The sequence below is a fragment of the Mauremys mutica genome, unplaced genomic scaffold (assembly GCF_020497125.1).
Source record: "Mauremys mutica isolate MM-2020 ecotype Southern unplaced genomic scaffold, ASM2049712v1 001404F_np12_obj, whole genome shotgun sequence".
NCBI classification, from domain to species: Eukaryota; Metazoa; Chordata; order Testudines; family Geoemydidae; genus Mauremys; species Mauremys mutica.
The window spans coordinates 9,590-24,517 of NW_025423191.1; the positions used below are offsets into that span (position 1 = coordinate 9,590).

The 14,928-nt window shown below is 51.6% G+C and overlaps 1 protein-coding gene across 1 annotated transcript; it reads right to left on the reverse strand.

The window, feature by feature from the left end:
* Nucleotides 1-223: 223 nt before the first annotated feature.
* LOC123358090 (serine--tRNA ligase, cytoplasmic-like) lies at nt 224-14,392 on the reverse strand. Its single transcript, XM_045000860.1, has 12 exons — nt 14,275-14,392; nt 12,945-12,950; nt 9,020-9,090; nt 8,443-8,520; nt 6,593-6,751; nt 5,686-5,829; nt 5,056-5,211; nt 4,624-4,845; nt 3,934-4,063; nt 1,307-1,464; nt 560-723; nt 224-326 (listed from the first exon to the last, which is right to left on the reverse strand). The coding sequence occupies exons 1-12, from the start codon at nt 14,390-14,392 to the stop codon at nt 224-226; spliced, it is 1,509 nt and encodes a 502-aa protein (XP_044856795.1).
* Nucleotides 14,393-14,928: the final 536 nt, after the last annotated feature.

Genomic DNA, 14,928 nt, shown 5'->3' on the forward strand with positions numbered 1-14,928 from the left:
TTTCCACCTTCCAGGTGCTGGAACCTCAGCACCCTGCGAGGCAGGGGAGTTAAGTGCCATCCCACGCTCCAGCGGGGGACACGAAGCAGAGGGAAGTGATTTGCCCCGGGTCACACAGTCAGCTGGTGACCAAGCTGAGATTGGAACCCAGGAGCCCGGCTCCCAGCCCTGGGCTCCTCACACCAGACCGCGCTGCCTCAGGGAGCTGACGGGGGAGCTGGGTTTAGGCGTTGTTTACGCCCATGTTCTGCATTCGCCCTTCCAGGATGCTATCGCCACCAGCTGGTTTCTTGCCACAACCTTCCCTCCCCCTTCTCCACTGCTGGCTTCCTGCTCAGAGGGCTGGGTTGAGAACTTGCAGAAGAGTCACATGGGAAGCAGTGGGGCTGGGGGAAGAAATCAAGGAGAGGTATAAGCGCTGGGAAGGAATCAGCAGACTGGACTTGCTCCAGGCCAGAGTCCCCCCTCACCCTGCCTCTCCGGTGCTAGAACCCCTCTCCTAGGCTACCAGGTGCGGGAGGAGACAGCAGACAGGGAGAGGTGGGTCAATGCACAGAGCAGGGGTGCCACGTGAAGGGGTTTCCAAGCTGTACCTGGTGGCATGAAACTCTTCAGTTTTTCTGGTATGACGATGCCATCCTGTGTCTGGTAGTTCTCCAGGATGGCACAGATTGTGCGGGTCATGGCACACATGGTAGCATTTAGCATATGGACAAACTCCACCTGCAAGACAAAGCAGGCTAAGGAGCTGCTTTCCCTCTCCCAGAGGGGAGACTGATGCATATTGACCAGGGAGCAAAATGGGAGGCACCGCAGCAGCATTTCCAAATCAAGATTTCAGTTTGGGGGCAAAGTATTTATGTATCTGAATTTTTGTCCCAACCTACTCAGAGTTGTCCCTGGAAAATTAAGGTGAAAAATGAAGGGGGGGTTAGGAGGAGGAGGTTCCCACCAAAATTTTCTGCAGAAGACACCTCCCCACCCCCACCGCCAAATTTTCTGACCAGCTCTAACTGGGACCCAGCAGAGAGGATGGAGCGGCTGGTGCCCAGGGCTGCTCAGCAAGGATCTCGCCCTTTGGAAGGAAGGATGTGCTCTCCCAGGATGGAACACTGCGCTGGCAAGGAATACATTCACTTTGCTGTGCGGGGGAGAGCGAGGAACGCTGGAGGAAAGATCCCAGCGGGGAGAGCAGTAAGCCGGCAGACACTGAGCATGCAGTGGAACGTAACTGCTCCGAGATGGGTATTCAGCTGCCCCAGGATGCACACGGAGAGTAAAAAGGAGGTACTGAAATGCCACCTACTTTGTCCATCATTTTCTTGGTCTGCCCGTAGTGGATCCGCAGGCGACGGGCCTGGTAGTCTGTGCAGTTGGAGCAGGAGACCAGCTCCCGGAAGGCGCCCGACCCTGGGAACCAAGCCTCGAGGTCCAGCTTCTTACTGGCAGCATGGTTCAGGGAGCCTGCAAGAGCGAGAGGCAGTTACTTGGGCTGGCTGGCAAGGCAGCAGCTGCATGGTAGCAGGGAGAACGCACCGAATGCTGCCTCCAACCCAGCAGTGGCTTTGCAGGGACAGAGGGCAAAGCCCGTCCTGCTAAGTTACTTGCCCAACTGCTGTGCTCTGGTTTCACCACAAATGATTATGGAGCCTAGAGACCCCGGTGACAGGCACCTTAGAAACCCCCAAGACAGTGTCATAGCGAAGACTAGTACTTAGGGCTCTGCAGGACTCTACGCAATGGGGATTCTCCTGGAAGAGGAGGATCTAGGGCTGATTCTCTTCCAGCCCCCTCTCTGCCACTGCTCCAGGGGTGCGGCTTAGAGTGTCAATTCCTGCTGGACGACCCTCTGGCCCATCTTGCACTCAAAGTGGCTCCTGGCCTGGGCTTTCCTGTTCTCTCCTTCCTATGCCAGCTCCTCAGGGGAGAAGGAGCCAGTCCTGAAGCCTGGCCAGTGAGCAGGGTGACAGGTGATCAGACCTACCCGACACGAATGCCATTCCCCCCCCAGCCCCACTCAGGACATACTTTTAGCAGCTCCCCTTCCCACTCCCCAGTTCAGTGCAGTAGCTCCGGGGCACAGGGCCCGTGCAGAGAACCTGTAGTGCCCTCCCCTCTCGGTCCCTTGTTTTAAAGAGGGATGAAGGCTGAATAAGTGAACTGTGAGAAGGAGCCTCAGGAAACCAAGAGCTGCAGAGCAGCCTCCAGGATCTGCCGGATGATGTCGGCTCCAAACTGCTGCCTGCCAAGGGGACCTGCCATTGCTAACAACAAAGGCAACGTCAAGCCAATGCGCCAAGACTTACAAGAGACAGGAGCGTTGTGCCCAGCTCTCGCCCCGCTCATACAGGGTTACAAGGCATTCGGCCTGGGCGGGCCTTCTGAGACACCAGGTGCACCGCCATATTGAGGTACAGCCAGATGACGGAGGCCAGGTCTACACTGCACAGCCGTGTCAGGCAGGGGGGTGAGAGAACCGTACTGCCAGCCAACAAAGCTACACGTGCAAACCTCCACAGGAGGGCTTCTGCTGGCCCAGCTGGCTCCCTCGGGGAGGTGGTGTCACTATGCCAACAGAAAAACTCCCACGACCTGGCTCGTCCACATTGACACTAGGGGGCTTTGCCAGTACAGAGCCACCAGGCAAAGCATCTCATTCATAGAATATCAGGGTTGGAAGGGACTCAGGAGGTATCTAGTCCAACCCCCTGCTCAAAGTAGGACCAATCCCCAGGCAGATTTTTACCCCAGTTCCCTAAGTGGCCCCCTCAAGGACTGAACTCACAACCCTGGGTTTAGCAGGCCAATGCTCAAACCACTGAGCTATCCCCATCTGTCAGAGCTAATGGGCAGAAGGGGCTGCCAAATCATCTAGTGTGACCTCCTGTACATCACAGATCCCGCAGTGTAGACACGGCCCTAGCAAGAGGAGCTTCAGGCTCAGAATCCCAGATAAGGCTGGTTCAAGCCACACCCTAAGCGTTCGATTTTAAGGGATTCGTCGGCACTGAAGACATCTCTCCCCTTCCTCCTGTCTCTCAGCTTGCCTCTACACCAGCCAGAAGGAGCCGTGGGAGCACGCGGCACTTCCTCTTCTCGTGGGGACGAACCTGCCTTCTCTGCAGCACCTCGCCCCGCTGGCCTGGGGAGGAAACAGGGACCAGAAACCAACCCCCTGGCACCTGTATTCCTGAAGCATGTAGGAGCCCAGTTAGGGCCCCATTGCTGTATGTTAGCTCAGCACCTAGAGACACACCAGCGGGAGCGAGACAGCTGGGGGGCGGGGAAAGCACAAGGTAATGGCAAGGGCATAGCACGTGGATCAAAGTGACAGTCTCGCCCCAGCAGTGCCTAACCAACACTCCCACAGCTTTCAAAATGGCCTGCCCTGGACTCCCCCCTGTGGCCACAGAGATGCTGCTAGCAAGTCACAGCAGTTCCTTCCCCAGAGGAAGGGACGAGCCATTTCAGACTTAATACAAGTTAATGATTCGCTTTTCCCAAGATTGCTCTGACCATGGCTAGGCAGGGCACTACCCGGAGCTGGGGCACAGCCACTGCAGTGTATGTCCCTGAAGTGTTACTGCACAGCGACCACCAAGGAAACGGGTCACTTTGGTCCTTCCCGACCACGCCAGCCACAGCTTCCGGCAGGCCGTGGGACAACGGTGCACAGAGGCTGAGCCCAGGGCCCATCGCGCAGGGTGCTGTACACAGTATAACCAGAAGCACAGAGAGGGGTGGGGCTTGCCCAAGCTCACCCGCAGGTCAGAAGCCGAGCCAGGACCAGAGCCAGGGCTGGCTCCTCTGACACTGCCCTGCCCACTTGCCTCCTATCGTGGCCTCTGTCCTTCGATGGCAGGCTGATCCTGTCACATTACCCCTACAGAGAGGGGCGTGTGCACCCCGAACCAGGAGAGCCGAGTTCCGTACCTGAGACAATATTGACGATGTGGTAAGGAATGCCCAGCGACTGGTAGAACTCCTCAGCAGTTGCGATCATTTCATCAAACATCTCCCACGATTTGTTATCATGAGGCGACGCATAGACAAACTGCTCAATCTGGGGGGAGGGGAGAGAAGCTACTAACCATGCGCAGAGGGTCAGACTGCACGTCTTAGTGTGCTGCTGCTCAGAGGTGGGGCAAGGCCCAGGAATGGTGGATTCAGAGAACGGGAACCAGAAGACAAGGAGATTACTGCAGTAGGGAATGTTTTCTCCAATGTCCGTCTCACGGAATTCCAGTGTAACAAACCAACAGTGACGGGAAATGACAGCAGGCCTGGAAACTGCTAGCAGTTTATACTGACAGTCCCCTAAAGGACCTCTGCAGTCTCTCAAATCTGTAACTACTTTACTAGGAAGAGGCCAGCAGCAGCCCATTGCACCACCCCCCAGAGGGGGCTTTCTGGAATCACTCTTATTCTGGGGCTATTGAACCTCCAGACTCCTCTCAGATCATGCAGTGAGGAGGTTCTGCAGCTCCCCTCAGCTCCAAGGTATTAGTTACTCATTTTCCCTTCAAATATCTACACCTGGGAGGAAAGACCCTGAGCCCATTCTTATCTACTTGCATCCTGCAAACATTTCCCAGCTAACTGGCTAGCAGCGCATCCCTTTACCTTTTCAAACTGGTGCACTTGGAAGATGCCTCTGGTGTCACGGCCGTGCGAGCCAACTTCCTGCCTGAAGCAGGTGGACAGCCCAGCATATCTGATGGGCAGATCCTCCGGCTTCAGCCACTCATCCCTGTGCAAAGCTGCAATTGGCTCCTCAGAGGTAGCAATCAGGTACTTCTCATCGAGGGAGCTGTCCTCTGATTTCTCACTGCCCTTGCCAATGACCTGGAGACAGGGGTTGAACAGCACTCTGTCAGCGTACCAGAGCAGAACACACATCTATGGATATGTGCAATAGCCTCAGCAACATAGACCTGGGCCCCAGGAATAGCAAGAGCCACAGGCTATAAGGATCCTTTGCCATGGCAAACACTAATGGAAAACTGTATTTGGTTTGCCGGCATCAGGACGCACAGGCCCTTCCCTGCAGCTTACCTTGTAAAGCTCCTCATCAAACTGACTGAGCTGAGCCACCTCCTGCATCACCTCTTTCCTCATGAAGAAGGGTGTGTAAATAGGGGTGTATCCCTTGCTGAGCAGGGTCTGCAGAGCATACTGGATCAGTGCCTGCTCAAGGAAAACCAGGGCACCCTACAAACACAAGACAAGCCTCTCAGGTCACATGAAGGACTAATGGCTCGGATTCTAGAGGTGCTGAGTGCATGCAACTCCTGTCCTGTGTGTTGAGCTCCTCTGACGACCAGGCCAGAAGTGCCTACAACAGCTCAGCTTAGAGAACAGAGCCAATAACTAGGACAGAAAAAGGAGTCCAAACCGATGGTACCTGAGGACAAACAACGGTGATGGGCTTACCCCATGCAAGTCTTGGTCCAAAAAGCTAATGCAAGGCTGAACTCCACCAGCCGTGCAGAGGCTCCCTCTGACTAGTACATGATCAGCACCAGAAAATGCACTTGTGCCCACTGCAGGATTACAGGGAGGTACAGCACGAATGTCAGGAAAGCAGCAGATCTCTGCCACAAAGCCAGGTGGCTTGTTCTATGCCTGTCTGATTCCTTTTCTTGCGTCTCAGAACCAGGAAGGTTTGGGGCTTGGGGCTCTCACCTTCAGGAAGTACCCTCTACTTCCAGCTACTATGGCCCCCTTTTCTCCCTCGTAGCCATCCACCATCACCACCAAGTCCACGTGGGAGTACTTCTTCCTCACCGCGCAGTCTCCCCAGATCCTCTCCACTCGGTTATCTGCATCCTGCACGCAGGGCGAGATGAGGAAAACAAGGGCTCACTTGGAAGTCTCCTCTAACACCTGCTCCCGCCAAGCCAGGCCCAGTGCGGGGTGTAGAACCCTGGGCCAGTGTGTTCTGCGGAAGGCACATAAGGAGTGAAGAGGGAGTGGTCAGGCCCTCATTCCTCTCCCTCCCTTTCCCCACAAGGGTCAGGCCTCAGGCATCTTCCAGTAAAGAACATCAATACTTGTCTGAGCGCTTACCACAGCTGTTACTGGGCTCAACCCGAGGGGCTCCCTCACCTTGGGATTGGCTCTGCAGTCTCCATAGCGACTAAATCCAGGCAACTGACAGACACAGCTCGGAACCCTAATGCTGATCCCTGCCGGCAGCATATTATGATGTCACTTGGCTGCTGGCCCAGCCCAATTGTATTCCTGGAGTTAAACATTCTTGCTGGGTGAACGCAATGGGCAAGGGCAGATCCCAGCGTTTGGCTCTGCCTAAGTTTCCCATGTATGCATTGAACAATGGCGGAGAGTTCCACACTGGCTGAGCGGGTCTTTGTGTTCAGTGAGCTCCTTCGCTGCAGGACACTCTGTCTTGTAATGCAGATTTCATTCACTCCCTACCCAATCTCAGCAACCCCTCTCAACAGGGACCTCGCTGACTGTGTCTGCGGTCACTTTGATGTGCTGTGCATGGCTGTTTCAAGCTGACTGTACGTTACTTCCCAAAACCTGCCAGAGACATCGTCTACACAGAGGGCATGCGTTTGGCTCCTACCTCGTCGTTGCTGATGGGCACAGAGGGGTGGAGAAGGTTTCCAATTTCTCGGAGGCTTTCAAACCGCTCTGCCTCCAGTTTCACACGCTCGGCGTCGCACTTCAGGATGGCCTCATCAATGAGAACACGGACTTTCTTAATCTGGGTTACCTGAAGACCCTGTTACATACAAATCACTGGGCATGTCACTATACAGCTTAAACAACAGGGAAAATGAGCATTATGCTTGTGAAAAGGGAAAAAGAGTTTTTTTAAATAGTGTAAACCACTCTGATCTTTGCCTAACCAGCCAGGCTTTTGCAAAGGTAAATCATGTTTCACTAATCAAACAGACTTCACTGAATATGTCAATAAAGTATTGGATAAAGGAGAACCAGCTGACAATTTATTTTGACTGTCAAAGGCCTTTGACAAAGTCCCTCACAAGAGGCTACTACAGAAGCTAAGTCATCATGGAGTGAGACACAAAATATTGTCATAGATCAAAAACTGGCTAAGAGGCAGGAATCAGAGTAGGAATAAACGGTTAGTTTTCATCATGGCAGAAGATGAAGTTGCCTCAAAGCTTCTCATTAGGCCCACCGTTACTTCATGTATTTATTAGTGATCTGGAAACGGGGGTGAGCAGTGAGGTGCAGATGACACTAAGTTCTTTAGATCAGTCCAATCCAGAGAGAACTGTGAGGAACTTCGGAGGGACCTAATCAAGTTAGGGGAATGAGCAGCACAATGGCAGATGAAGCTAAATGTTGATAAATGCCAAGTACTGCACTTGGGATGGAATAATTTGAACTACTTATAAACCTTACAAGGATCTAAATTCACTAGATCAACTCAGAAAAGGGACCCAGGTATCACCGTAGCCCACTCAATGGAGACCTCTGCTCAATGTGCAGCTGCGGCCAAAAAGCAAATAAAATTTTAAGATGCAAAAGGAATGGGATGGGGAATCATACGGGAAATATCGTGATGTGATTACATAAATCAAGTGTACCTCCTTTAGAAAACCATGCGCCATTCTGGCCATCGCATCTCAAAAAGGAGGATTAAAGGGGTTCAGAAAACGGCAACAAAAATGATTAGGGCAATGGTAAAGTTGATCTGAAGAGAGACTGACGAGACTAAGATTGTGACTCCTGTTCTCCCTGTCTCACAACACAAGAACAAAGGGACATGCAAAGAAACAGAGCGGTGGTAAATCCACAACTAATACAAGGAAATACCTTTTCATGCGTGTGAATGGCAATGAGTTCCATAGTTCAAAGGATGTTAAGGCCAAAATCTTAAGATTAGAAAAGGGACTGAAAACATATCTCTATGGATAAGAATATCTGACTCTAATAGTGTATACTGTTGAACACAATAATATACCTCGTGCTTGAGTGTTTCTTGTACCTGTCTCTAAAGCATCTGGTGCTGGCCACTGCTGGCAAGCAAAACACTGACTCAGCTGGACCAGGGGGCTGATCCAGTCTGACAATTCCTGTATTCACATTTTGGCTGAAAAATGGCACCGCCAGCAGCACAGTGCTCGTCTCCAGGCAGAGAAACTGGTTCAGTACAGACTGAGGAAAGAGAACCACAGGCTGAATTGCCAATAGCACTTTGGTGTGTTCCTCAGAGGTGTCCTATTAAAGTATTGTCTCAGTCTGACCCTACCTAGCTAACAAGATCTAACAGGTTCACAGCACAGTGTGATTTGGCTGGAGGTCTCTGACTGCAGAAGTAAGGAATAGTCAGATTTCAGCCTGGAAGACAGTGAGATAAACAGGAATGAAAGAAAAGGCAGGTGGTCGATAGTCACCTTTCAGAATGCCCGCAGCCCCGTGAAAGCTGGGGGTGTAACTCACCGCTAAGATGTCGGCAGTGAGGCCATCAAGATTTTGTGCATGTTCTGGTACTGACTCATCACCCACAGGCTCTTTTTTCTGCAAAGGGAAGAATCGAGAAGAACAATGAGCATGCTAAGAACATATGCTGTAAGCAGTGATAAGGGTATTCACTACAGCTGCTGCAATGTGTTGAATCAGGACTGGGAGGAGAGGGCCTAGGAGAGGATCTCAAACTTCATCTTACAAAGTGATCCACAGTATGACACAGAATGAAAATCATGGCTAGATTGTGCAGGGTAGTGGACTCTTCTAACTAGTTATATGCTTCGGCAGTACATCCAACACATGGACAATTTTCTCAGGTCTATTGATGCAACAACCTTAATTTGACATTGTCAAAAATTTCTATGGAAATTTTTCAGATCATTCACTAAGCAAACTTCTTCCCACTAGAGGTCATCAACTGCAAGAAGAGTAGAGAGATTACACTGCTTTTCAACAAGACTAGAAGAAACAGCACCACATCAGCACTACACTAGCACCACGTTACCAGGGAAGACAGCTGCTATGATTTCATAGCTCTCCTCTCTCTTACCTTCATCTTCTCACCTATCGTTTTGCTGCACAGGTTCTTCAGTTTGTTCAGGTTGTCTGCACGAAATCTGCCTGGAATGGAAGCATTGGAGGAAAAAATAAACCAGTGATCTCCATAGTAAAACTACACATTTGCTAGCAGATTCAGAAACGTGTGGAGTTGGTAAGTTGTTATCCCTGTAGGTGATGTATCGCAGACACAAACAGTTCAGATACACAACTCATTCCCTCTTTGCTTCAATTAGCTTTACAGATCTTATTCAGAGAGTTGGCAAAATGGAGAGGAGAAACTTGCCCTGAGCAGGCATTCCATAACCGGGAGGGAAAGAATGGTGTCACAGCGGGAATAGGATTGAGAGAGATATGGCTACCCCCTCTGAAACCCTCTGCCACAAACTCATTGCATGCCCTTGGGCAAGTCAGTCCCCTTGTGACACCATTTTCCCAGCTATAAAGCAAAAGCAGTACTTCACTACTGAATGGCTTCATTCAGACATGCACAGTTCCACTCACCCCGAGCGGAAGGTAAACTGTTCACTGTGTCATTTGTCAGAGTGAAGGAGGAGATTTGATGCCTCAGCTGGTAAATTTTCAGGGCTTCAAACAATCCCTTCACCCCACTGCCCTGCCTTCACCCCCTGCCCTGCCCGCAGCCAGCCCCTGCCCGCAGCCAGCCTTGCACCCCCTGCCCTGCCTCCAGCCAGATCCTACCTCCAGCCAGCCCCTGCCCTGCCTCCAGCCAGCCCCAGGTCCAATGGTGCCCTGCAGTTCCCAGGGCAGTAACTCTGCACACCTGCTTCAATGAGTGTGGGGCAAGAAGCAGCTGGGACCCACACATGTGCACACCCTAGGGTGACCAGACAGCAAGTGTGAAAAATTGGGATGGGAGGGGGGGGGGGGGTAATAGGATCCTATATAAGAAAAAGACCCCAAAATTGGGACTGTCCCTATAAAATCGGGACATCTGGTCACCCTAGCACACCCCAAGGGAGTGGTGGGGACCCACACGTGAAAAGGAGCTCATTTCTAGTTCAGGCCCATCTTTTTAAAAAATAACTTTAGGCAGGGTTAACATACATACGTATTTTCCCAGACATGTCAGACTTTTTGGTTCTTAAATCGCCATCCGGGAGGAATTTTTAAAATTTAAAAATTTATCCTGGGAAAATACGGACGTACGGTAACCCTATTGGTACAAAAAATACATACTGTGGCACATCCCTTAAATCAGAACTTTTTATAGGGAACCAGTTGCTCAGAAATGAAAGGCTTTTATTTTTTTTTACATATTTTTTTTTTATGTCATCCCTGCCGGTGCCCCGCCGAAAATATTTGAATTGGGCCCCGCACTTCCTAAAGCCGGCCCTGAGTGCAGAAGATAGAATCACACTTGTCACTAGGCTCTCTAGAGCAAGGGTTCTCAGGAAAAAAAAACTGGTGGCAATTCTTGCTGATGGACATTCACATTTTTCCTAAAATACTTCATTAGCTTTAGGAAAAACAAATAAATATGCATATACACACATCCAAATCATTGTAATTTTTTTTTACTCCTAATTAGTAAGTCCCTTGTGAAAAGTGATATTAACAAACATACAAGTATCACTCTTCACAGCAGAGTTATTCAGCCCTGCCAAGCCTGGGGACAAATTAAGCCCTGGCTGGGGGGCCTGGGGCAGCGGCAGGGGGCTGGAGTCTGAAGCTCTGCCGCCAGAACCTGGGGCCTGCTGCTCCACAGCCAGAGCCTGGAACTGGAGTCCAAAGCCCCGCGGCCACAGCCTGCCGCCCCAGCACCCCAGAGCTGAAGTCCAAAGCCTGAGCTCCACCGCCCCTGGGAAGGGGTGGGACTCACCAGCGTTGTGCCACAGATGTCTCCAGAGGGGGACAGGTCCCAACCCCTGCTGGCACCCCAGCAACTGACACCAAGGGGGTGCACCCAGGAGCAAAGGGAGGGGCTGCTACTTTGCCCCCTTCCCCCACTTACAGCCCAGGAGGCTGTGACTGCAAGAAAAGCCTCTGGTGGCCACATTTGAGAAATGCATACAAGGCTGCATGGCCTGAAAGACTCCCACACGACTCTCCAGACTCAGGGTCTCTATGTTCCGGCTCTGGCTAAACCTAAGTTCAAGCTGCAGCAGACTCCCATTCAGGCCACCCAGTCAAAATACAAGAGCGCTTATAAGAGGTTGCGGGACTATAAGAGGCGGCCACAGCCTAGGTCCTCCAAGGGCAAGCAAGGGGGGAAAAGGCGGTTTTAACAGGACTCCCAGGGATGCCCTGCCAGTTCACATCAGGGATGCACCCTCAATAAAGCGTCCCTTCTCCAATTGGTTGTGTGCTTCCCTCCTGGAGAGGTTGCGGCTGACCTCAGACCGATGGGTCCTCAACACCATCTCCTGGGGCTACACCCTCCAGTTCACTTCCTCCCTGCCCAACCACCCCCACCCCATTTGAGAAATGCTGCTCTAGAGCAGTTGGTTTCAACTAGGGGTACATGTACCCCTGGTAGTACACAGGGGTCTTCCAGGGGTACATCAATTCATCTAGATAGTTGCCTAGTTTTACAGCAGGCTACACAAAAAGCACTAGCGAAGCAGTACAAACTACAAATTCATACAGACTTGCTCTATGTACTATAAACTGACATGCAAGTCCAAGATTTATATTCCAATTGATTTATTTTATAATTATATGGTAAAAATGAGAAAGTCAGCACTTTTTCAGTAACAGTGTGCTGTGACACTTTTATATTTTTATGTCTGATTTTGTAAGCAAGCAGTTTTTAAGTGAGGTGCAACTTGGGGTAGGCAAGACAAATCAGACTCCTGAAAGGGGTACAGTACTCTGGAAAGGTTGAGAGCCACTGCTTAACAGCACCACCCTGATTTTCACTGGTGGGCACCTCCCTCTATCAGTCTCTGTCTAGTACTGTAGCTAATGGGGGTCTAGTTCACACCCTGTAAATACTGGTAACACTTATACACGGGGGGGGGAGGGGGGGAAGAGGGGGCTTAACAGATGTGTGATGTGCTTTGAGATCACTCAACCAGGAAGCTCAGATTTATATTGGTGGCTGATTTAAAATATATATATATATATACACCAGTAAAAAAAGTGGATTAAAAGTGGTGTCACTGAATGATATTCTTCCAAGGTGCTCTGAATGCTAGGAACATCAGAGAAACCAAAAAGCAAATTCCTCCAGCCCTTCTCTCCCAAATATAAAGTTGCATTCCCAGAGATCTGACAGTGCAAACTGATCGAATAATGACTACTCTGGATCTGTGGCATGAATGAATCAGTTTCTACACTAATTGCAGCTGGATTGCATCAGACGCATGAATCACCAATCCCCAAGCAGCATCCTGCCAAATAGTGCTTCCCTGATTTAAATGCAAACACACATTCATTGCACAGCTTCTCTTGCATCAAAGTGCTCACTCCCAAAAGTAGAGGATAGCCACTGCAACACTGCCTTCAGCCCAGAGCAACCTCCTGCCTCACTGTCTGCATTTAAGCAGCATTGCCCAGATATGCAAGACATTAATATAGTGCATGCTGACAGCAAACAGTGCTGTCTGACAATGTGCATTAACCCAGCCCTCTTTCCATAACAAGGAAAGGTTCTTCCACATGAAGAACATTAGAAGTGGGGTTAAAGACACTTCATTTAGCCAATGGCTTCACATTCTAATAATTACTATTGCTAAAAACAACCCTCAACAACATAAGCTTCTGTATCCTAGAAACAGTGGCCTCTTTTGCAGATTCCCAGAGTGATCTGTCTCCCATTACAACTACATAAATTAATTAGCTACCATATTTACCCAACAAATAGATGACCTTTAAATGGATCAGTAGGTAACCCACAAAATATGAGGTTTCAGATTAGAAAGAACCCCTTGCCTAGTCTCAGTCCATGTGACATTTTCCTAAATCATGGGGCTGATTTACTTCTTCTCTCTGGTCACAGCTCCAGGACCAGAGCTGGGAAAAGCATACTAGTCCCAAGAACACCTGTACTGGTCTGGCAAAGCATTTCCAGGACTGCTGAACCATGACATATCAGACCCTAAAACAGGGGTTTCTCAACCTTTTTCTTTCTGAAGCCCCCCAAACATGCTATAAAAACTCCACAGCCCAGCTGTGCCACAACATTTTTTCTGCATATAAAAGCCAGGGCTGGTGTTAGGGGGTAGCAAGGGGAACTGCCGAGGACCCCACACCATATGGGGCACTGTGAAGCTAAAATGCTCAGGCTTTGGTGTCAGTCCTGGGTAATGGGGCTTGGGGCCCCAGGCAGGCTGCAGTCCTACATGGCTGGACTTCGGCCTTCTGCCCTGGGCCCTAGTGAGTCGAATGCCACCCATGCTAGGTGGCTCCCCTGAAACCTCCTTGCAGCCCCCCTGGGGGCTCAAGACCCCTGGTTGAGAACCACTGCCCTAAAAGTCACCTAATTCTTGCTATTCTTATTATCTTCCCATCCCAAACTTAATTTATGACATAGCCACCAGTAATCTCAGGAACTGCTGAAATCAGCAGTCAATGCTTTAGGCAGTCAAAAGATGGGTTCCAGTCTCTCAGATATTTCTAATTACTTATTAATACAAGACTCAGGGGCTACAGCACTGGTTTGACTGGCTCCAGAAATCAGGTGGAATTGAAGCAGGGTGAAACAGAACAAAACTGTCATTGTGCAGGCTAGATTTCAAGGTCAAGTAACCAACCAGAGACCTGAGCGCATGCGCCACACCCTTACAAAGTTAGGGGGTTCCTACAGAAGGCAGCAAAAATGAAAGACCCAGATTATAGCTTATAGAGGGCCCAAGCACAGCAGCTCCACTGACTTCAGTTGGAGACGCAGGCGCTCAGCAATCTGCGCAGCTCTGCTGGCTCCTCTGCTCACCCTGAGGACAAAGGGACCTAGAACAGCCCTGCCTCACTATGGGCACAATCCTGCACTGACAGCTGCAGTCACCCCCACCGCCTGCAAAAGTGACAGGGGGCTGAAGGGGGCTATGGAGATACAAGGGCTGGCTCACACCCAGAGCCCAACAGCAGGTGGCCCACACCTAGAGCCCGGGGACCCCTCTCCCTGCTGCAGGGGGGGGGGCTGCACCCAGAGCCCAGGTACCCGCCCGCTACAGGGGAATCCCACTGGCTCCGGGGGGGAGGGCCCGTTCGCGCATGCGCACCGCCCCGCCGCGGACCCCATCTGGCAGACTCGCTCCCGGGCGGCACCTACATCACCGCCACGCCACGCCCCGTCCGCCTCCACCAGCGCCGGGTCCTTGAAGCGCTTGATCTGCGTGTCCCGCACGCGGCCGGGGTCCCCGCCCTTGTCGGCGCGGAACAGGTCCAGGTCTAGCACCATCGTGCCGGCGGCGGTGGCGAGCAGGCTGAGAGGAACGAAACATCGGCACTGCGCAGGCGCATTAATGAGGAAACAAGCAACGACGGAACGCGCAGATCCCGCCGGAAACGGGATGCAGGGCGCATGCGTAGGAACAACAAACTGGTAGTACAACTGCTCAGTACGCGTGCGCAGCCCTCCGGCGGGGGTGGGGCTAGAGCGCACCCTTCCGGCGCACTGTGGGATCGCAGGAGCGTCCAGCAGCAGCCTGCCCGCAGGCAGCCCCGCCCCACCCCGCCGGCACGTGGGGACAGAGGTGCTGGAGTAATTTGTAGTGTGGGGTGCTGGGAGCCATTGCCCCAAACTGCAAACCCGGGACGTGACAGAATCCACTTCAAGCTGGAGGGTGCAGCAGCCCTCCCCCAGCATCCCTAGTTCCAGCACCTCTGCATGGGGTCCCAGGGCCAGATTAACCTTTTGTGGGGCAATGGAGCCTGGCGCGGGGAGGTCAGTCAGGGAGAGGCCAGCCAGGGACATGGCATGGCAGTGTTGCCGGC

What these genes read in the sequence shown, in the direction of transcription:
- LOC123358090 (XM_045000860.1), bottom strand. Translation starts at nt 14,392, where the DNA reads ATGGTGCTAGACCTGGACCTGTTCCGCGCCGACAAGGGCGGGGACCCC. An exon ending in TTGATGAGGAGCTTTACAAG is followed by an intron (nt 4,846 to 5,055) that starts GTAAGCTGCAGG and finishes CCCTGTCTCCAG; the next exon opens with GTCATTGGCAAGGGCAGTGA. An exon ending in AAGTGCACCAGTTTGAAAAG is followed by an intron (nt 4,064 to 4,623) that starts GTAAAGGGATGC and finishes CCCTCCCCCCAG; the next exon opens with ATTGAGCAGTTTGTCTATGC.